The 24,788-nt window shown below is 38.0% G+C and overlaps 1 protein-coding gene across 4 annotated transcripts in view; it reads left to right on the forward strand.

The window, feature by feature from the left end:
* Positions 1 to 24,788, forward strand: part of GRIK1 (glutamate ionotropic receptor kainate type subunit 1) — a 489,681-nt gene that overhangs the window by 346,635 nt on the left and 118,258 nt on the right. For all 4 annotated transcript variants that reach the window (XM_056109201.1, XM_056109204.1, XM_056109202.1 and 1 more), the window contains exons 5-6: positions 13,765 to 13,818; positions 17,456 to 17,629. In XM_056109201.1, coding sequence (XP_055965176.1) covers positions 13,765 to 13,818; positions 17,456 to 17,629 — 228 coding nt within the window. The remainder of the gene's footprint in view (positions 1 to 13,764; positions 13,819 to 17,455; positions 17,630 to 24,788) is intronic.

Genomic DNA, 24,788 nt, shown 5'->3' on the forward strand with positions numbered 1-24,788 from the left:
CCTTTGACCTTCCCATAATCTCACAGCCAGCAACTGGGAGGTCCTTCATGTTCTAGATGAATATTTCTAGAGCAGGTTTGCTGCTTTGTCAGTTAGACAAAGAATATCAGCTACTATTTATCTGAACTACAGGTACATCTGTCACTATAACTTTCCTGGGAAAGAAACAAGAATGTTGCAGTGATATTAGACATTATAGCTTTCGAGGTAAATAAATACGATTAGCATCCCTTTGTCTGAAGTAAGTCTTCACTGAGAATTTTAATACAGTCCATTAATGTGTATAATGGGGTGTGGACCTGAACGGTGCAAAACACACAGATTTTATGGTAGCCCTCAAAATGCAAAGAAGCATCCTTTCCCAGGAACTTGTTAGAGCAGAAGTTGGAGACTTCTGATACCTTTAAGAGAATGATCCAATAAGCTGATGGAGCTTCACTTGTTTAGACACCCACTTAAACCCTTCAGTGGAGAGAGTGGAATTAGTTCATTTTTTGCACTAGCCACTACTGTAGAACCTTTAAATCTACTTTCCTCCTTATTTGTCTCATGCTTTATCTTATGTTTAATTTTCCTAATCATTCCAGTGGTTAAGATTGGTTCTGAGGCTTGTAGGAAGATAGTAAGGAGAGAGATCATCACTTTGTGTGCTAGGTGAATGAGTTGCAAACATTGCAGAGGAAGAAGAGCCTTTTTGAAAGGTTCTACCACAGGATCCCTACCATAGTGCATAGAAAAATTTAAATGTTCCTTTTGAAATCACAGCTGAAATAATGAGTTAGCTTTATGGAGATCTGTGTGGCTCTTCAGAAAGTTGTTATGGTTTGAAATGAGATGTTGATAAATTCGGCACTTTCTATTCTGGTCAAAATGAAACCCAGGTGCTCTAGATTACTTGCTAACACAGGGATATACTCCGTAGGCATGTGTTTCTAAGGATGTGGAGGGTCTGTAGATCACTGTTCTGATTTCTGACACCACTGAACCAATCTCTTTCTATATAAAGAAAGGAAAGGAAAGAAGATCTACCTCCTAGGTATCAGGAGTCCTACTTGACAGCAATAAAAGTCCAGGCAACCTACTATATCATATGATCTTAACTTCCAAGAGTCTCACCTTAGTGTTATGGAAACTGAAGTTCAGATGCATTTAGTGTTTCGTATGAGGTCCCTCTGTGAATGGCCAGGAAATCACACGGTGGACAGATCTCCTAATATCAGAACCTGCGTGGTCCCTTTATAAAAGACCCCCATTCAGAACTAATAACCACTTCAGTACAAAACGAGCTTCCAGAAATGCCTGAATAAGACAAATCCACATTCCAATGTCCTTTAAATGAAAGTATTGTTAATAATTTTTGCATGTTTGATGACAAATAAAGGCTGAAAAAATATCTCTGCCAGGTCAACTTGGTTTTCATCTCATGCACTTTTCCCATTATTTCCTTGCACCTTCATCATATATACTATCTTTTAACAAATGTTTAAGGAGTAGAAAATTAATCAAATGCACTTTAAAGAAGATATTTGACATTAACCTAAAAGCAGGAATTGGAGAAAAGTCCTAGTTATTCTTGGATATGTTAATCATTCCAGCAAAATAATTATTTCTATTCACTTCAAACAAGTACTATATGATGAGAACCTGAAAGTTATTTTACCAAAACTACTTAAAAATTCATATGTCAAAACTTGATTTGGTTATAGAGGAGGGAGGTTTTTATATGAGCAAAGAGTCTTTATGAATTCCTGTGTCTCCCATCTCTTTTCTGCCTCTTGCCTCCCCTCCAGACACCCCCCCCCCCGCACACACACACACACACACACAAACACAGTCACTCTGTGTGTGATTCTGTTGGGAGAAAGACTGAAGGAGATGAATTTAGAGATAAGACCCAGCTTAGGTTGATTCGCTCTGTCACTCCCTATAAGAGTCTCTTACCCTGATGAATGATAAATAGCCATCTCCTTGAACTGACACAAAAATAGCTTTTGATATAACATGTTGCCGCCCTCTTTTTTTTGGTGGGTGGGTGGGATTCAAGGGTCACACCTGGTGATGCTCAGAGGTTTCTCGTCTCTGCACTCATGAGTTACTTCTGGCTGGCAGTGCTTGGGGGAATCAGATGAAATGCCGGGGATCAAAACTGAGTTGGCCACGTGTAAGGCAAATGCCCGACTCACTGCATTATTGCTCTGACCCCAATGTTGTCTCTCTCTTTTGCAAATGAAAATTAATATCCAGATGTAGCACCAATGTCATCTTCTGTGAACTGAACAAGTTCTTGGTAGAGAATTCTGTGTCACCTTACCCTGACTCTCCAAACATTCTGCATTCACTACATTATGTGATACATAGTACAGTGTTAAATACCACTTTGGTGAAATGGATAGAAATGCAATGCTGATTAATCAAATAAGCTTGTCCATTGTTCTTTTCTCATAAAACTTGCATCTACTGTCTGATTAGGTCCAATGGAGAGGACCTATCAGAAGGTTTAATTCAATGTTTCCAAAAGAGTGAAATATGCTGTGATATGCTAAGCAATTACAAACCTTTTCTTGGAACCTGCATTCACTAAATCAGTTCCCTAGTTTTTATTCATCATTGTTACTCACTGACCCGTCATCAGAATATACCAAGGATCTTACAAAGAATAAGTTTTAGAATCTCTTACTCTTTACTGGATATTTAACTGTATATTAGACACAGTGCTAAGTAAGCACTGTTACTTTGAAGAGAACTTTCCACAGTTGATTCTTGTCTTGTTAACTTTCCTGAGTTTTCATAGGTGGAAAAGATCAAAAATTCTTTTGTATATGGCTAGTCCTAAAGAACTCATCCATTCCCTTGTGCTTAAGAAGGCTTTAAAAGAAATGGGTTAATAATTAGCCATTCATTCTTTTAAACGTTCTTGGTCCTTTGATACTCTTTTAGATAGTTAATTGATGCTAAATTCATTACTGTGGATAAATCCCAACTATGTAATAATGATGAATCTCAATTTATACTGTGTATCTTAATTTGTTGACTATTATATAATTATTTTGGCAGTACAGTCTTATCCTAATTATGTTTTTCAAGCCTGGTATTAAAATCTGCTCATATTTCCTTAGTTATAAGGAGTAGTTTTTAGATCAGATTATATTACTAAATATACACAAGAATTAACTGAAAATTGTAAAAAATAGCTCTTCCCTATTCTTAGCTCATGCAATTGCACATTTGAAGATCTCAAGTCTCCAAATAGCATATGTTGAAAAGGTCCTTGATTTGTTTTCATCTGAATTAGAAGGCTGTAAAAAATCACATATATGCATCAAGAATTTTCTTTTCTGTTTTTGTTTGTTTGTTTGTTTGTTTTTGTGGGGCTGGAGCAATAGCACAGCGGTAGGGTGTTTGCCTTGCACACAGCCAACATGGCCGACCCGAATTCAGTTCCTCCGCCCCTCTTGGAGAGCCCGGCAAGCTACCGAGAGTATATCGCCCACACGGCAGAGCCTTGCAAGCCACCCGGGATGTATTCGATATGCCAAACACAGTAACAACAAAGTCTCCAATGGAGACGTTACTAGGCCCGCTCAAGCAAATCCATGAACAACAGGAGGACAGTGACAGTGACAGTGGGGGGGGGGGGGGGTTACATCCAGCGATGCTCAGGGGTTACTTCTGGCTCTGCACTCAGGAATTACTCCTGGTGGTGCTTGGGGGACCATATGGAAAGCCAGGGATTGAACCTGGGTCAGCCGTGTGCAAGGCAAATGCCTTACTCACTACACTATTGCTCTGGCCCCACTTCACAAATTTTCTAAAGCTTAATTCCAGCAACATCAAAATGTGTTTTAATAGGTAATACTATTGTATTTGGGAAACAAAAGTGTGCATGGGACGGGGAGGTATTTGGAAGGGATTCTGCACAGAACTTGTTTATACCTATTTTAGGATCAGTGAGCCTCACCTTAATTGATATTATGGGAGAATGTGCATATCCCTTTTTTTTTAGCAGGAAAAAGTCTTCTGTCAAATTCTTGAAAAACATCTACTACAGCAGGTTAAAAATCACTTCTTAGTACCAGAGGGATAGTATAGTGAGTACCACATTGACCTTTCATGCAGCTAACCTTGTTTGAGCATGATTCAGGGGATCCTTGATCCCCCAAAACCCACCTGAGTGCAGAGTCAGAGTAATCCCTGAGTACTGCCTGATGTGTCCCCCCAAACAAATGGAAATATCACTTGTCTTAGGAAACTAGCTCAAAGTACTGTATCACATGTTTGGTCCTTGTAGCACAAGTCATCCGAGTCAAATCCTGACGCTTCTGAGCAATACTGAGTTTGGTCCTAGTAAACCCCTAAGCATTGCACTAATGAATTCAAACATCAGATCTTCAAACCACACACCACCCATTTTAATATCACCTAAAGTGTTGTCTCTTCTTCAACTCTTCATAAATACCAAAAGGATATGCCCTCTCTGTTTCCCACGACTCTGAGTCAAACCCTCTCTATAATAAGGGGAATCCTGTCCTGTACTATTTAAATATCAGCAGTAAATAAGACAACACATTTGGATGTGTTCTAGAGGCTAAGGATTGTGCCAAAGTAAAGGGGAAATAAAATACCACTTGAAACTCCACTACATTAGATGAGGTCATTTTGTAGAGGACTTAATGATTTGCTACACTTGGAAAATTGGGATGGTCTCGTACATGCTGCACACTGTGTTCAGAAAAGCTAATGTGACAGTGCCTAAGAGATATTTATATGCATGGCACAGTCCTTATGTAAGAGATGGTCATGGTCATTATTGATAGTGCTGTGGTGTTTAGGCAAAGCTCTGAGGGTGCTGTAGTGTTTCAAGACCCTAATCCTGTCACTGCATCACCACCCACACTGTCCCCCAAGGGTGATTTCCAAACCTGGTTTAACAAGGCTCCATGTCATATGAAGATCACCTCCTCATTAAATTTCCATACTGGACTTGGCACACAGCATCTTTCTTCGCATTCTTCCACTTGTCCAGATTTTCTTACAATCTGTCTCTGGTTGACTAAAATTACCATCCAAGGAAGAAACCTAGAAATTCAGCTGACTCTCCCTGGCCTTTCCTATTTATTTGTTCTCAAATACTAGAAATTATATCTTCTGAATATGCCTCTGACTCAACCTTATTTTCTCAATCTCTCATTAATCTTCTTCCTACACCAGAGTAATTCATCTCTGCCACATACCCCATGCCTTCCAGCTTCCCATCTAGCCTTGTTGGTGCCTGAAAATACTATATGTGTAAAATAAAATATCTGACCTTATCCCTCTTGTTTGTAATTCCTGCTCACCTTCCCCTGACCTGATGCTGACTTTGGTTTAGAAAACATACTATCCTGTATCCCAAGCGAAGTCCTCTACCCTTTGTGCACACTGTCATTATATGACATCGAGGACAAAAAAGATACCTATTATTATTTTTGGTACACAATTTGAACCAAGTAAGTATATTACAATTGACTTATTTATTTACAACTTTTCCTTTTAGAAGGAATGGTGGCTCCAGTAAGGAGATTAGAGCTCTTCCCAAATATCACTAAAGAGATTTGAAAACCAGGATCTAATTAGTTATAATATCTAAGAAGGTCCACAACAGAAAATTAATGTCATTCTGAATTCTTAGAGGAGCAAATATATTGAATGAAGCCCCTTACATCACCACCAGCACCATCATTCAAGATGTGGACCATCATCCGAGATGAATTCACATCTACAGTAGAAAGATTTCTCTGAAACTAGATGGAATTCATGAAATTAGATGGGACTTACTAAACTCTCTTGACTTGATAGATTAATCCCCTAAAAAAAAGCTCCATAGAAGATGGCATTATCTCTTTTCTTACGGAACATCCTTGAAACCACAAGATTTTTTATCTAGCTTTTTTTAGAGAACAATAGGTTATAAGACTATAAATGTTATAAAATGTAGGGGTGGAAATGTTGCCACACTACACCCACCAACAAAAAACTAATATCCCTCCACCACTTTCCAAAGGACCCTTCCTCTCCAACACTATGCTATTAAAAAAAGTATAAGCATCATGATTTATAATATTGGGTTATGCATGCAGTGATCTAAAACCCTCCACCATTTTCTCAGAGTTCCTGCCCATTGCTCCCCATGCTTTATTTGGAGTCTCAAAGTACAGAAGGATTTTCAGTGAATTATTGATCTTCTGCCACAAATGCTTTGCATTCTTAATTAATAACATAGCAGATAGAATTTGGCATTTAGATCAAACCTGTGTTAAATACTATCATTGCAGGCTACTGAGGAAAATAATTCCTTTCAGTGTATGTAAGAGCCCAATTATAAGACTGAACATGTAGCACTAGACAAATGAGAAGTTTGGAAATTCTGGTATCTAAGATCATTATTATTATATCATAGAAATATGAGTTTGGCTAATATAAATCAATGGTTCTTGGGTCTGGCTGAAGATGTATATCACCTGAGATATTTTAACAATAGTTCAATATCTAGAATATATCCCTACCCATTTTCCATGATTACCACACCATATTTGATGGGGTTCAGACAGTAGGCAACAAATCATAGTGGTAAATATATATATGTACATATATAAATATATATATATATATATATATATATATAATATGCCTCTCAGAGAGCCTGGCAAGCTACTGAGAGTATCCTGCTAGCACGACAGAACCTGGCAAGCTATCCGTGGCATGTTAGATATGCCCAAAACAGTAACAATAACAGGTCTCATTCCCCTTATCCTGAAAGAGCCTCCAATACGGTCGTTGGGAAAGACAGTAAGGAGAGGCTGCTAAAAATCTCAGGGCTGGGATGAATGGAGACGTTACTGGCGTCCACTCAAGTAAATCCATGAACAACGGAATCACAATGATACAATGATTCCTGACCAAACAACCCATAATATTTAGGTATGAGATACAGGCTTTGAATTTTGTGAAAGCCCCTTTTTTTTTATTGTAATACACTGAAAAACACAGTAACAACAAAGTCTCCAATGAAGACGTTACTGGGCCCGCTCGAGCAAATCGACGATCAACGGGAGGGCCTTTACACTGAAAAACAGAGATGCAATTTTTTTCTGAACCTAATAGGCCCTCACATTGCTTCTGGCTCTGCATTTAGGAATCATTCCTGTAGGTGTTAGAGTCGCTCTATGGGGTGCTGGGAATTGATTCCAGGTTTGCTACATGCAAGCAAGCACCTTTAAAAAGGTGTTTATTTTTCTTTTTAATTTTGTTTTTGCTTTTTTTTGGGGGGGGGGAGGAAACACACCCAGCAATGCACAGGGGCTACTCCTGGCTCATACACTCAGGAATCACTCCTGGCTGTGTTCAGGGGACCATATGGGGTGCTGGGAACTGAACCCGGGTTGACTGCATGCAAGGCAAACTCCCTACCAGCTGTGCTATCACTCCAGTCCCCAAAAGGTGTTTATTTTTAAAGTATCAAGAGAACACTGCAATTTCTTACCTTTTCCTGCTTCTAGGGAATCTTTATTCCTAGATTTGTACCCCCATATTATCTATCCCATAGAGAAATAAGTAATTTCCTCTAGGGTAAGGTTTTCTGGAACCCGGTACTTTTTTCTATACATTGCATCCCTTCTTTTCTTTAGGTATAATATAATTACCCAATGTGGAGTAATTTTTAAAAGCAATATAGACATATATCAAAGCTTACCTCTGTCCCAGTTTATCCACTAAAGACTAACATTAAAAATTAAGTGACCAATAAATAAATGAATAAATAAAATAAGTGACCTGGACATCATGAGAGATGATTTCTGAGTTCAGAGCCAGGAGTGTGCCCTGAGCACAGTTGAGTGCAGCCCTCAAAATAAAAAATAAAATAAAATAAAAGTCAATAAAAACTAAGTGATCATATTGTGAACTACTTTATGAAAATCAAATATATAAAAATTAAAAAAAAACACTAAGTGACCAAAGGAGATTGCTGTTAAGAAAATATGTTGATTTAGTCTGTATCACAACGATGAGACTGAGCTATGCCTTAGAGAAAATGTTACTAAAACATTTTCCTTAAAATTGCTGCTCCTGGATTTGATATCTTTTACTGGTTTTCTGATTATTCCTATGCTGAAATAATTTATTTCCATCTGGAGGTAAAACCACTATTTTAGCCACATTGAATGTCTCACATTTGGAAGTTACTGGAAGATACTGACTAGGAACCGTGTCTGATGGCTCAGAATTTATCCTGGAATTGAGAGGGCAATAAAAGAGGCAATGCACTTCAGGTTAGTCAATATAAACTTCAAAGTCAATATAAACTTCTATAAAAATAAGCAGTAACAAAAAAAAACCTTGAAATATTTTAAGAATGTCTTGAAATTGCTTAGGAACATGCGAGGTTCGATTTAAAGTTTCTTCTACTCCAGTGGCAGCAGTAGCCCAATTATTTGTCACACCCTTGTTGTCCTGAGGAATGAATGCTATGAATTTAGGGAGAACCTTTCATTGTCTCTATAGCACTTTGTTGCTTTCTGAGAAGTTGTCGGTGAAGGGTGCTGCAGGCTACTGAGGGACAAAGTTATAGTTGAATGACATTCAGAGAATTTGAACCTAAAGATATTTAATTCTGCCCCCAATTCCAATTGGCATTATCCCCTACAAACTGTCTTGGTTAACTTCAGCTACATTTTAGTGCTGAATCTTAAGACAAACCTAGTAAGTGTTGCCATCAAAGTTCAGAGATGTTTTTTTCCAAGAGCACTAAGGCTAGACCCAGATCCAAGATGGTGAGCGCTACTGTCAATTAGCTCATATATTACCAAGATTCAAACTTGGTTGGCCACACGCAAGGCAAGTGCCCTATCTGCAGTGTTATTTCTCCAGCCCCCAAGATCCCATTATTTTTATCTTAAACTCCCTAACAATGAACAACCATACACAAGAGAACTTATGTACCTTGTGGTATTCATGAAATATAAAATTCAGAAGAAAAACAACTTGTTCTGCACTTCCACTGACAACCATACAAATCATATGAAATGAGATTATTCAGAAAGTGACATAAGTTAGTATCTTTCCTATCTTGTAAGCCCAAACCAGTACACAGCTCCATCCAAGCACAAGTGGTTGGTAAATGCAGTTCTACTATGTGCCCTTAAAATAGAAAATTTGACATTAGCATTAATGACATCTTTTTATTTTTCTTCAGAAACTGAGAATTAGGTGTTCAATATCAACCTTTCGATTGATGAATAATGACACTGACAGGGCAAGAATTTTGTTGTCTGTCAATCTAAGTCAATAATACGGTGTCAAAAGGTCATTTAATACAAATCATTCTGCTAAGAAAGAGCCATTGTCAAAAGTCCTTTTCAACTTTATGAATACAGAAATGTGAATTAAGATGAAAATGCCCTCAATATCCATAATATTGACAGTCACATTTATTACAATTAGCATGTAGGGTGTTCTGTTTTGTGCCTCTAAAATGATTTCAATAGGGACTCACTGGTTTTTTGCAATACTACCTTGGTGTACACATGGTATACACACTCTCTAAATCAGTAGCACATGAGCACAGTGTCAACCTTCAAAGAAGGTAGTATTTCTTAGGAAAAAGCCAGTATTTCAAAAAGCTATAGAAAACACCTCACATCATGATTATACACTTTTTTTTGAAAAACTGACATTTGTCTTGATGTGACATTTTCTTAATCCCTTAATGACTTTTAGTTGAAATACCAAAGGTAAGGAGAAAAATCGACACATGAATGTAGTGCTTTTATTTATAAAGTGCTTGATTGTGACAGGACAGGGTTGATGGTCGGAGCCATTTGCAAATCACTGTAAAGACCGTTGTGTTTTTGAAGTGCCATCTTTGGCATTATTGGATTTATTATTTCATTCTTTTTTTTGGTAGTCAGTGGGACATATCAGGCAATGTCTGGATTTACAACTTTGTCCTCAGGGCTGACTCCTTGGTAGGGCTCGGGGACCATATATGGGTTAGCTGTGCTCTCTCTCTGTAGTATTAAACCTGGTCAACTGTGCCCTACTTTCTGTACTATCACTCTGGCCCCACTGATTTTATTCTTATTTGTAATTTTTTTTATTCACCTGGGTCCTAGAACATTCACACAACTGACAACACTGTTCTCTTTCTACTTTGAGTGGGGTCCCCAAACAATAATACCAACTGTTGCAAATGACTCCATGCTCAGGCCAGAGGATGTGGGATTGTGATGCCGGGGCCAGTTGGATCACCATGACAGTGTTGAGAGTGCTAATAAGTCACCCCCCAGTGATGTTCTCTTCTGGGTCTCTACAGTGCTGATATTCTTTTTTTTTTTTCCCCTTTATTTTATTTTATTTTTTTTAAAGTTGTAGATTTACAATTTTTTGTGCTTTGGTTTCAATTATACAATGATCAGATACCCATCCCTCCACCAGTGCCCATTTTCCACCACCATGGATAATATCCCTCCCACCCCCATCCCCCCATCCCCCCGTCTCTGTGGCAGGGCAATCCCCTGTGTTCTCTCTCTCCTTTTGGGTGTTGTGGTCTGCAAAAGAGGCATTGAGTGGCAAACATGTTCAGTCCATAGTCTACTTTCGACATGCATCTCCCCTCCTGGGAGGATCCTCCAAACATCCTTTATTTGGTGCTCCCTTCTCTATCTGAATAGCTGGCAAAAAAGCACATGAGAAAATGCTCTACATCATTAATCATCAGGGAGATGCAGATCAAAACCACAATGAGATACCATCTCACACCTCAGAGACTGGCCCACATTCAAAAGAACAAAAGCAACCGATGCTGGCGTGGATGTGGCGAGAAAGGGACACTCCTTTACTGTTGGTGGGAATGTCCACTGGTTCAGCCCTTCTGGAAAACAGTATGGACGATTCTCAAAAAATTAGAAATTGAGCTCCCATTTGACCCAGCAATACCACTCCTGGGAATATATCCCAGAGAGGCAAAAATGTATAGTCGAAGTGACATCTGCACTTGTTTGTTCATTGCAGCCCTCTTTACAATAGCCAGAAACTGGAAGAAACCTGAATGCCCAAGAACAGATGACTGGTTAAAGAAACTTTGGTACATCTACACAATGGAGTACTATGTAGCTCTTAGAAAAGATGAAGTCATGAAATTTACATACAAGTGGTACAATATGGAAAGTATCATGCTAAGCGAAATGAGTCAGAAAGAGAGGGATAGACATAGAAAGATTGCATTCATCTGGGGGATATAAAGTAACAAAGTATGAGATTAATACCCAAGAATAGCTGAGATCAGCACCAGGAGGATTACTCCATAACTTAGAGGCCAGCCGGGTATCCTAGAGGAAAGTGCTGATATTCAAACTTGGACCCTGACCTGAGTTTTGCTGAGTTCTCTCCCTGGCCCCTATATTTGTTCCAGTTTTTGAATGGAATTGGAAGATTTAGGTGACACCCAGCAGTGTTTGGGAGCTATTCTTAGCTCTGTAATCAGGAGTCACTCCTGGCTATGAGGGGAACCATATGTAATGCCAAGGATTGAACTGCATACAAACAAGTGCCATAACCCCTACACTATCTCCTATCCCTGACTTCTCCTCTTGTTTCTTAGTTTTCATTTCTAAGAAATTCAAGAGGAAAAGTTAAGAGGCATTGACCCAGACACTAGATAAGAGAGTCAGATATGATTATTTTTCAAGTTCTCCAGATAAAATCATATCTGACAATCCCAAGGTGTTTCTTTATAATAAAAGCAAGGCCATTTTTTATTTATTCACTTGAAACCTCATAATTCTTTTCTAAATTAAATAAGAAGCATATCAAATGAACATTTGCCTCCAGGACTTATAAAATAATAAAATTTATTAGCTTAATGATTGGTTTTTAAAAAGTCTCTTCTTTTAATTGGTGGTAAAATGTCTACATATTTTAAATTTTAATTTAAATAAGAAGAGTCAGCCCAAGTGAATAGCTGAAAACTCGGATACCTTCGTGCTTCTTTTTCATTTCCAAAAGTGGTATTTTTTTTCAAAAGCAATAGTTTAACCCTCAATTTCCAGTCTGTAACTTGACATAAAACTTGCTGTATCCCATCTGTGTATTTAACGATGGTGCTATGCCGCCCTGGGAGGGGAAGGGTGTCTGTCCCTCCGCCTGCCCCTCTTTGCAGCAGCAGCATGGTGGCCTGCATCTTTTAGAGCCTAATGAACAGCCAAGTATGAGACTGCACTGAGGAGTCATGTGGGGCTTCACGGGATGGGGGGGTGTAATCGGCCCTACTCCCTGCCATGACAATGCTCTGGGTTGCCACCTTCAAATGCCTCCTCTGGCTTCTGACCAACTATGAATCCAGAGGCACACATACCAATCTCGGAACCCAGGGGCTTCTGGCAGTAATCCCTCTAGGTTTATTACTAAAATATCAGAAATCCAAATTCACGTGGCCGCTATTGTGGCCACACATCATCATATGCTCTTCATAATTAGCAACAGAAAACAATTTATCTAATGATGTCTTTTGGGCAGGTCTGAATGTTGGGGAAAATTCCAAATTATAATGTTGGGTATTTTGTTGTAATGTTGAATGTGATTAACGTAGAGAGAGAGAGAGTGAAGTGGAAATCTGCCACACAGGTGGGGGGTGGGGGGTATACTGGGGTTCTGGTGGTGGAAAATGTGCACTGATGAAGGGACCAGTGTTTAATCATTATATGACCGACCGAGACTTGAACTGAAAGACTTTGTGACTGTTCTCATGGTGATTCAATTAAAAAAAAAAACTTGTCCTTTTCCCCTTTCAAGCAGTTGTCTTTTTTGCATTTACTCTATCCAATGGCTGCAATGAAAAATTGTATTTCTGCCTCATCCTAAGGTTAGATCATTATGCTCAATGAGATAAGAGACACACAAACAAAACTTTACCTTACAAGGCTTTAAATAATATTGATGGCCCAAAAGAATTTCTACCCTGTTAAAAATCCTTTGAGGTGCCTAGGCATATGATAATCATTTGGAAATTCCATCTTATCCATCAATCTTAAATTTCTGCCCTTCACCACCAGGAAAAAAATGTATGGGTCTATCAAGATTCCAACATATAACTAAGATTCAAAATGTAGAAACACTTCAAATTTATAATAAGAATTGTCCCCACCCTTCCATCTATTTAAAACATCCTCTTTTTCACACTTACTCTGTGGGAGAAAATGGGGAAAAGTTGTGATGAAAGTTTAGAGGTAAACTCTACTAAATTTTCATTTGAATATATCTACATTTGTGCAATACTGACCTAATATTGAATTAGGCATTGTAGCAAGTAATAAGAATAAGAAGGTAAAATCTATAGCTAAGCATAGAATTATTCAGAAACTAAGCAATTGGGAAGGTAAAACATTCTGCCTATAGATAGATAGATAGATAGATAGATAGATAGATAGATAGATAGATAGATGATAGATATAAATATATATAGATAGATATAGACAGAGATATATAAATAGATAACTACAAAAGAAATTTTAGCACAATTTTGACATAAATCAAAAAAGTGTAATGACAGATCACTGGATGGTATCCAGGAGCTCAGGTACTACCTCTGTAACCACCAATAACTCATTTCAGGTTTTGATATACTGAGTTTGTGAATTTTCAAAGCACCTTTCTGTTCTACGTTTCCATGTTATTGCTGTCACTCTACTGATAATGATTATAATCTTCTTTCTTTTTATTTCTCTTTTACAGATTCTGTTCATGGGCATGATGACTGAATACTATCACTACTTTTTCACAACCCTGGTAAGCATATTCATCTGGCAAAAAAATATATTCAACACAGTAGGAAATACCTGTGGTTGTTTTAAAGTCAGCACCAACAGTGTCAAAGGCAGGCTGTTGTCATGGAGATTTGTCTTATTTTCCTAAATCCAGAAATTCTGAATATGAGTTTCTTTCTTCTTTCTTTAAAAATGGTTTCAATGTGCATACATCCAGAGAGAGCTTAAGATGAAACTTGAATTAAAACAAACTATCTAAATGCAAGCTATTAAGAAGAAGTATCATCTCCATTTTCAATACACATTAAAGGGTTTATTGAAGTGCGTCTTGGTATCCTTTGATCTAATGTGATTCAATCACCTGTTTTCAGTAGACAGCTGGATAACTGATAGGTGCTCCTGTCTGTTTTTTCTGAAGAGCATCATAGAGAGGACATTAGTAGAAATTTGCAAACTGACTAAATTTTGCACTATGAATGAACAGCTATGACTATAAGCCTTAGAAATTCCAAATAAGCAGACCTTACATTTTAGAAATGACCAAATCAAAGGGAAATGAGTTTAAACATTTCCTGTGTCAAAATTAAGTGATCATTCTATCATTTGTTAAAAATTAGCTGTGAGTCTATATATGTCCAATATAGATCCTCTCTTCCATGAGAAACAAACAAAAACAAAAATCTACTTTTCTAACATGTAGAGGGATAATATAAAACACTTTAATGTATATTGAAAATGGAGATGATATTTCTTCTTAATAGCTTGCATTTGGATAGTTTGTTTTAATTCAAGTTTCATCTTAAGCTCTCTCTGGATAGTGACTTAACTCTACTTAGATTTCAGGAAATTTAGTATGAGGGTGACATTTACCAAGCAAAAATGATAAGGACTAGGAGGATGTTATAGACATACTATTGATAGGGGCAGTCAGTTCAATTTTTGGTTCAAGATTATTTGAGGTGTCTGGAGAGTTAGTATAGTGGGTACAGTGTTTGCCTTGCATGTAGCCAACCTGGGTTTGATCCCAGGCATTCCATATGGTCTCCCTAGCACCATCAGGATTGATTCCTGAATGTAGAACTGGGAGTAATCATTCTGGATGTGACCCAAAAAGGAAGAAAAAAAAAGAATATTTGAGGGCATGAAGGAGTGAAGAGCAATGTGCATATAATGAAGCCAATATTTTGAGAAAACTGTCAAAATCCTTGTCTTTTCTAAACTTGGAGCAGGGACTGGAGTACAGGACAGAAGTTTCTAAGCCATAGTTTCTAGGCTCTTAGCCTCTGCCACTGATGTATTGATTGGATCTTCTGTCAGATCAGCCAAGGGAAGATTTAACCAAGGCAAGGTCTTATTTTACTCACAAATATAACTTTTTTCCCTCATGAACAAATTGTTCTTACACTCTTATATGTCCCTCATCCTTTACTCACAAAGGAGGCTGAAAACTAGACCTTGAACTTTCCATATTCTTCATTTATAGCAACCTCAGTTGGAAAGTCTAATTTTGCACGTTTAATGCCCTTAGTTGAGCATATTGCCTTATGTACTGTTGAGTCCATGAAGGGTTTAATATGCATCTTGGAAGTAACGATCTGACCTCCTGGAACTTAGTAACATTCCTCCTATTCATTCACCATACTAAAGAATTATTAATTCTTCAGTATTATACTTCAAATCTGCTTCTTTCCGCATCTTCTTATATTTTTCTATCTGCACTCTGCCAATCTTTGCTTTTATATTTTACCAAATCTTCCAATGAGTATTAATAGAATTTCAAGAAAGAAAATTAGTCCCTTAGTTCAAGGGAATCAATGTAGTGTGTTTTCCAACACAGAGCATGGAACACAGACCTCTGTTCTTTTAGGTCTGTGATCTAAAGGAAAGTTGTGAGGTGAAAGGCTAGCAATGGAGAAAAATGTTATTCAAAACAATACATTTGTAATCAGTTTATGCCAATACAAATGACTAGTGTTCCTGGAGTTACACTCTTTACTTAGTAACCACTATCATTACTTATACAGTACATTACTTGTATTTTCGTAAAGCTATGTATGATGTTAGAAAGTTAGGGAGTGGGTTGGGGTCACAACCAAAGTGCTCAGTGTGTACTCCTGGCTCTGTATTCTGGGATGTTCCTGACAGTGCTTAGGTGACCTCATGTGGTGCTGGGGACTGAAGCACGAAAGACAAGTGCTTTAATTCTGTACTATCTCTGAGGTCCAATGTTAGGTAATATTTACGGAAATTTTCTCAGGTCAAATTTTATTTTTTATTTTTTATTTTTTTAAACTTTTTTGCTTTTTGGGTCACATACGGTGATGCACAGGGGTTACTCCTGCCTCTACCTCAGGTGATACGGTCACATACGGTGATGCACAGGGGTTACTCCTGCCTCTACTCTGCCTCAGGAATTACCCCTGGCGGTGCTCAGGGGACCATATGGGATGCTGGGAATCGAACCCAGGTCAGCCGCATGCAGGGCAAACGCCCTACCCACCTATTGCTCCAGCCCCTCAGGTCAAATTTTAATCTTTAAGTTTGTATTTTCTTTCTTTCTCTTTTGATATTTGACTTTTGGGGCCACATTCATCAGGGCTCAGGACTTACTCCTGGCTCTGCACTCAGGATTCATACCTAGCAGGGTTCACACGACCAGACTGGATACTGGGGATCAAACCAAAGTCGGTCGTGTAGATACCAATTTGCTGTACTAACACTCCAGCTTTAAAGTTTGTATTTTCTTGATGTGAAATATTTTAATGACAGTTTATAGCTTCATCTTTTATAGGGAGAAAGTGTAAATTATTACATCATTTGTTTTAAATATGAGTCAACTTTAAAGCTTCTGATTTACACTTAACCTCTTCTAAAAGGAAAAATACTGGAGTGAAGTAAACCATTATTCTGAATCATTATCTGAAAGAGAATGTTTCTCTTTCACAACTACACAACCTTATGCTCCAGTTTTTCTCTGAAGAGAACTTTCGGCTTTTGTTCTGAGCTCGTGTGCTGTAGATATTCTTCATGTCCTCATTTATGAGGCATGGGTTACTTTTAGTGATTCAGGAGCTAGTATTTTTTCCTGCCAAGAGCCATCTCTCTGTCAAACACATATGCAATTTTCAAAGTTTGTTTCTTTGGCAAGTCCTGGGATCATCCCTGGAAGCCAGAAGTGATTATCTATGCCATGTAGTTCATTCTAGCGCTGTTCGTATCACCAGTCAGAAACTCAGTTTCTCAAACCTAAAATAAAAGCACTGAATCAAGTAGACACTAACTTCTAGCCTAAAATAAAAGCATGAGCCAAGTGGACTCCCAACTTCTCAAAGGATCCTCCTAGGGGTAGAATTTACCTTCTCAGAATGTTATATTCTGTGCTTCTTTTTGACAGCCAAATTCCTCTTCTTGGTGTGTTTACACTCTGATAGCATTGCACAAGGAGGGGATTAAAAATGCAAACATCTTACTCTTTTTAGTGTCTTCCAGGCAGGATACATCTGAAAAAAAAAAAAGAAATGATCTTCTGGAGAAAGAATGTGATCAGGGCCACCATTTTTGTTTCAACCTTGTTGTTTCTTCTGCAATCATTAATTCTCCTATGCATGAAGCATATTGACATCATTAACTCTACTTCTATCATTTTTAATACTACACAGGACTTATTTGCTTTAGATCTGGAACTCTATAGGTACAGTGGTGTAAATATGACCGGGTTTCGGCTACTCAACACTGAGAACCCTCACGTGTCATCCATCATTGAGAAGTGGTCCATGGAGAGACTGCAAGCCTCTCCCAGGCCCGAGACCGGCCTTTTGGATGGCGTGATGACAGTGAGTAGTTTTAAACACAATCATTTGAGAAAATGTTGGGATTCCTTAGATGAACAGCTGAGAATATATATGTGCTTCTAAAGTGTGAGAGGGAATGTGTTACTGTGACTTGTCTAGGGGAAGGAGTAAACTCTTTAAAAATTTTGAAGATTTCTGCATGGTGACCATCAAATACTACTTTTTGGCTAAAATCATGCAATTCACTGCAAGATGAATGGGAGGAATTCATGTTAAATGATATGTCAGGATGATCTCACTCATCTGTGTAATACAGAGAGATGAAATAGGGAGTAGAGTTTCAAACAATAACACTCTCTTGGCATTGGATTATAAAAGTGATTAACAAACATGAGGGCTGGGGGAAGTGGGTAAGGACTGGACCAAAAAAATAATGACTGCGATGAAGGGTCCTGGGCATGTTTGTGGTAATGGGATACAGAAACTTCATACATCAATCCCATATACCACTGTAGCACTGTCCTCTCGTTGTTCATAGATTTCCTCAAGCGGGCACCAGTAACATCTCCATTGTGAGATTTGTTGTTACTGTTTTATGCATATCAAATATACCACGGGGAGCTTGTCAGGCTCTGCCGTGCAGATGGGATAGTCTTGGTAGCTTGCCAGGCTCTCTGAGAGGGATGAAGGAATTGAACCCGGGTTGGCCACGTGCAAGGCAAATGATCTACCTGCTGTGCTATTGCTCCAGCCCCAATCCCTTATACTTAACACTATTGTGATTGTGTTACCTAAACTATAATTTAAATTTTCTAAATTAAAAAATACTTTTTTTTAAAGCTTTCTCACTGAACTTGCTTCGGATCAAAAGATAACAAGTATAGCTGCCACTGGCAGAAATTAAAGCAGAAAACAAGCAAAGAGCAGAGGAGAGAATTACACTCCTGGGGAAGTACCTTGGGAAGGAGAAAAGGGAGAGAGGTCAAGCACACTCTTATATGAACAATACATCATCAGTTCTCAATCGTCTTTCCTTGCCTTTGCGGCATTTCAGCCCATGGAAGCATTGAATTTGCCTACATTTGGTGGGTTCGGGTTTTCTGTGTCCTGGATGCACACAGGCACACCTCTGGGGACATCCATAGTGCTTCTCACTGGCCACATTCTGCTCTTGGAGCAGCTGCCAAGCTTCCCTTCAGACAAGAAATCCTCAGCCCAACAGATGAATTGCCAACTGCCTCATCCGAGAGCTTCTCCCTAATGTCATTTGTCTTTTGTTGTCAAATACACCCTACCCTTGCTTTATGTCTCTAATGAAGCTCCCTGTATGATGAAGAAACAAGCAGGAAATAAATTTTAAGAAAGCATTCTATGTAGGAACTGTATCATTTGAAAGGAAAGATATTGGGAATGCGGGCAGGTAATAACATTTTAAATTGGCATAGTATTTCATTCTGTTCCCATCATCGGGAGAAACACACTTGCTTTTAAGATGCAATTTACCGATAACTGAAAGGTATCATCTCCCTGAGAAGCAAACTTGGTATTTCTTCTTCTCTTTTTTCCTAACTTTATTTTATAAAGAGGAAAGAGAGAAGAGAAGGGGAAAATGAATGGATGAAATGGTTCTGAATGATTCTGTGTTCAGGATCCCTGCTTGGTTTGTAGAACTGAATGACACTTAAAATAGACAAAGTGATCTGAGAGCTAATGATGGAAAGCATTTTGGTATAACGAGCCTTGGGTAATTTGAAACATTGTTTTGAATATGAATGTGTAGAGGATACCCAAGGAAATACTATATTTCTGTAAAGGAAGGGTGAAACTAGAGGAGATAGACAGAGAGAGTAAGAGAGTGTGTGGGTTATTGATATTTTGAGCCTACTTCCTCTGGGATTTGCAATTCTAGTAAGTTTCTATATGGATCAAAATCCTATATCACCATCACTCAGCTTTCTCTGGCCACCAATAAGACTTGTATCCCAGTATAAGATCCCAAATTGCTTGACTTGCACTTGGTATGCATTCCTGAAAGAGTTATAGTTTGAAGCTTTGTTAACACAAACTTTGGATTCATGCCAAACATTAAATATTTATCACAAATATGGCTTAATTTATGCAAAGAAAGTGCCTCTTGTGCTCAATTTTACTGAGCCAATAGAACATTTTGTACATATTGACTGGGAAACTATTGAACATAGAAGAGATCTGCAATTTATACCCAATGAAATCTGAGATGCTATCCTAAGGGCCTGGGGAAGAAATATGGCGACATCAACTCCATGGAAGAGGTCCTGCTGCTTTGACTCTAGTATTGTTATCTTACCTAAGATTTGAGTTATCACCTTTTGTTCTTGTCATTCTTACAAACTAAAAAGGTGAATTGGGTGGTTACCTCAACAGAAGTGGGTAGCACACCCGGATACTGTAAAAAATCCAGTAATAAAGAGCAATGTTGTCAGATCATGTCAACGCTAAGTAAAAAATGAGTAGACCAAGTACTGTCATGATAGAATAGTGAGTAGCATAATCGCCTTGCACATGTTGACCCACTTTCTATCCTCAGCATCCCATATGGTACCCTGAGTAGTGCCAGGATTCATTCTTGAGTGTAGAGCCAGGAGTAAGTCCTGGGCATCACTGGATATGCCCCCAAATCAAATACACAAACAAAAAAAGTAGTAGACCAAGTACTAGGGGTTGGGCCTCAGAGTCCTGCAGATAAAGCTTTGAATGCATCCTGGGAAGCATAATTTTGACCTTTCTTTATCCAATGAACCTGTTTTGCCATGTGTTTCTGCTTCTGGTAGAAGTGACCAATTTAAGGAGTATAAACTGGGGTATAGGAAGGTTAAAAGGCCTTTAACCTTCAATAGGCCTTTCTAATGAGTGAATCAAGAGTGCATGAATCAAGAGTGCATGCCCCTAGGTTTGGTGCTAACAGTTGTTTAGTTTCCAGCTGCCTCTGTATATGTACTGTATCTTCTCTACTCTTAACTTAAAATGCCCTTTGCTTTGAAGTCTGTTGATCCCATCAATATTATTTTAGGTCCTGCAATATATTCATTCCTGTATGAATAGCATTTGCTGTTCCCACTGTAAAGTTTCCCCAAACAAGTTTGGTCAAATGCCTCTTTATCAGAGAAGCCTTCTATGAATAGTCAGTCAAATAGAGAGTCTGTCCATTATTCCCTTTTTCATCTCTAGTCCTTATGGGTCAATAGATTATATTTTGATTTGTTTGTTCTGTGTCTTCTTTCCCTGAAAGAATATCAATTCTCTGAGGACAGATTATTTGCCTTGTCCGTTGTTCTAGCTCAACAACAGAAAAAGTCTGGCACAAAGCAGCCTTCTTATTGAATATGTTTTAAGAAAGGAATTATTGACCTAAGTAAATATAAACTGAGATTCTAAGACTGTAGATACTAAATGAAAAGTATTCGTAGAGACCTGAAGTAATTCCATAAAAAGTACAAAGAAGGTGTCCATAAATAAGAAATAGAAAGACTCATGAAGATAAAAATTATTTAAACTAATACAGTATTTGGACTGGAGCAAAAGCACAGTGGGTAGAGTGTTCGCCTTGCATGCAGCCAACATGGCCAATCCGAACTGGATTCCTCCGCCCCTCTTGAAGAGCCCGGCAAGCTACCAAGAGTATCTCGCTCACAGGGCAAAGTCTGGAAGGGTACCCATGATGTATTCGATATGCCAAACACAGTAACAAGTCTCACAATGTTACTGGGTCCACTCGAGCAAATCGATGAACAATGGGAGGACCATGACCATGAATATAGTATTTACAAAATTATCCATTAATGAGCAATTATTATTTTTATTTTTTGGCACACCTGACAGTTCTCAGGGCTTAATCCTGGCTCTGCACTTAGTGACCAGTCCTGGCAGGGTTCAAGGATCATATGTGGTGCCAAACATTGAACCTACGTTGGCATGTCCAAAGCAAGCACCCTACCTATGATAGTATTGATCTAGCCCGACCAGTATTAGTGTTTAAGTAATGCTATTACCACAATAGAATTGTATCCTCTGAAATCCTAAGCAGGATTCCAACTATTTCCCAAAAAGAATTTCTTTGTGGTTGCTTTGTGTGTGCCACATACAGATAAAGATTTTAAATAAGTATGATCGTATGAATATGTTATAGAATTTTTATAAACCTTGTGTTGTTATTTGCTGACTACTCATCTGTTTTCCATGTTAGCACTTCTAAAAGTTTCTTAAAGCTTTGCACACTAATAATGTTCTTTAGAGAATATGATTACATATATTAACACATCTTCAAATGTAAAAATAAGAAAGCATGTGCTGGTTAAATTTTTTTTGCTTGGCATGCAACCAACCTAGGCTTGATTCCTGGCATTCCTCATGGTTTCTCGATCACTGCCAAGAGTGAGTCCTGAGTTCAGAGCCAGGAGTAACCCCTGAGCATCACCAAGTGTGACACAAAAAAACAAAGCAAAACAAAAAAGATTTAAAACGGATTGAAAGAACTATTAAGAATCAATAGAGTTCAAAAAACAGCAAAACATATTCTTGAGATTTTTTTCAGAAAGAAAAAAAAGGTGTGGCACAAAACAGTCTTCAATAAATGTGTTTTAAGAAAGGAGTTATTGACGATTTTTTAACAAATAAAATACTAATTTCAAGAATTTTGGATAGCCTTTGTAATATCTACTTTATTCCTTTACACCATGTTTTGATTTCTCTCCCCATTCAGTTGAGTCAATCCATTAATTTGGGGATAGATCAGAGAAATGGAATGTCTTTTTCTCAGATGTATTCTTTTTTATTGAAGTAAAATTGTGTGTGTGATTCCATGTTACGTAGGAATTATAGAAATAACAAGGCATTGGTCTTTCACTTTTCTTCCTAATATGAAACCCACTTAGAATTCTCCTCTTTCACATGAGCAATCCCTAAAATCACAAGCCATTTGAAAGGGTAAACCATTTTTTTGTGTGCAATTTAAATGTCCACTCTACTCCCATACTAAAAGACAATAAACAGTGGGATGCAATGGAGAAAAGAAGATATTTTCAAAAATATAAAGTTTAGATTTAAGTGTTTGTTTTGTCCTCTAAATAACTGGTCTCCATTATTTATTTAGACTTTCTAAGCCTACTTTCTATCTATAAGTCTGTATACCAGTATTATACAGTGTTGTGCTACAAATTAAATTAGTTCACATACACAGAAGCCTCTAGGACATAAAATTGCATTTATTTGATGATACCTGCTGTTTTACCAATCTCTAAGTCGATAAAAGAAAAACAATAGATACTCTGAAGAAACAAGGCAATTTCCTTATTCTTTCTCATTTGAGCAACATCTATTTGCTTACAAGATGATCTCTTTCATGGGACCTGTGGGACCTTGTCTGACCAGTGGGATTAGTCAGATATGGATCCCAATTTCATATATATTCCTTTATCTCTGAGTCACTGTGTCTATCAGTTGAGTATCAGTGAAACTAATAAGAGACCTACTCTTGGGTCAGTCCTCACCAGTCATGCTGGGTGTACAGTTCTAATTGTTGAATTTCTAGATTAAGGATCTAGAAACTCAATGATGATCTTAGCTATTTCCCTCAGCCTGTTTCAAAGCTCTCCTCTTATTTTGGGTTGTTCTTTCCTGCATCCTAGGGAGTTCAGGGGGTTCACTGCCTCTTCCACTATATTGGGCCTGCCAGCACCCTCCATCTTAATAAGGAAAACCTGCCAATTTATATTAAGAAACAAAATCCTCATAACTCGGGTGATCTGTTTTGACTTTCATCTCAGAACCTGCTGAGCGCAAGTAATAGAGGTAGTTCAGGCAATGAGAAAGTGGAGGTACTATTTGGGAGAACTTCAAATAGGAAACTGCCTTATCTATCCAGCTGATGAAAGGAGGAGGCAAATATTTCTAAATTTGCAGAGAAGATGGAAAATCTACAACTTTTGCTTGTTTGATATCCAGACTGGGACTCCCTTTAGTACCCTCACTTCATCTTGATTTTTCAGCAAAAACTTTTGTATGCAAGGCAACCAGAAAAATGGTGGACCTGTAAAAGGCCATATATTCTTTGATCCTAAGCTGAGATAGTATCTCACAAGTATACGTTCAAGGTTCCCAAGACCTTATTCCAGGTAGAAGATTTGCTAGAAAGACTCAGAGACATTATTAAACTTATTCTCTGCTATATGAGTACAGCCAAAGATACAGATTAAAATTGGTGAAAATAGCAAAGGACAAAGTTCAGGGGAAACTACTACAAATTGTTATAGTTTCTCTCCCAGTAGAGTTGCAGGGATAGTGATTTATTCTCTCAGTATTAGGTAACATATTTGAAGTGTAGTCAAAAGGAAAGTTCACTCAAACTTTAGTGTCCAGAGATCTTATCGGGGAAGTTAGTACCTTTGGCATAGTAAGTACCCACTGAGTTCCCTTAGTTATTTCATATCCCTCCATCAAATCCAGAAATCAATTATCACCAGGACCCCTGATGTATAAAAACAAATATTCCCCTCAAAGCAGCATTGCCCAAGATCCTAAAGATATACAAGGATTCTTACCACACAGGATGTCCTAATGTTTTTAAATTTAGCTTCCAGAAACCAATTAATAAGCATTTCTTTCTTTGGAATGTACAAGTTGAGCTCCCCCCAGTCATGGAATTAATCCTCTAATTCATATAAATGAAATAAAACAATGTGTGTTGGAGAATCTGCTGCTCCTATGCTTCTATTATGATCTATGTTTTGCTGAAAGGAAAAATTCTCCAAGGGGCATTGATCAGAGTGGTTTCATCTAGGCTTTAGACATAAGTAAAATGTGAACAAAAAATATTTGGAAGACTGAAATCTGAAACACAGGCCAATTTCTTTTACATTTACCTAAAAATGACTTGAGAGTCGCTATTAGGTAAGCATCCCTCCAGCACAAAACTGAAGAAAGGAGGAAATTCAGTGATGCTTTATTCATGCTATAAAATAGAATAAACATTTCCTCCATCTAAGAAAACATTGCAAGTCAACAGACAGCACAGTTCGAAAATAAGTGGATTTTTCTCTTTGTATCTGAAAATCACTGATCGGGCTTTTAGTTTTGAAATATGTTATTACCCAGGCCAGTGTAGAGGCAGCCTTGGAAAAGAAATAAAAATTCTAAGCTTAGCCTGTGGAAAAGTTAGGTCATTAGG

Source organism: Sorex fumeus, unplaced genomic scaffold, assembly GCF_029834395.1.
Source record: "Sorex fumeus unplaced genomic scaffold, SorFum_2.1 ptg000265l, whole genome shotgun sequence".
Classification (NCBI taxonomy): domain Eukaryota; kingdom Metazoa; phylum Chordata; class Mammalia; order Eulipotyphla; family Soricidae; genus Sorex; species Sorex fumeus.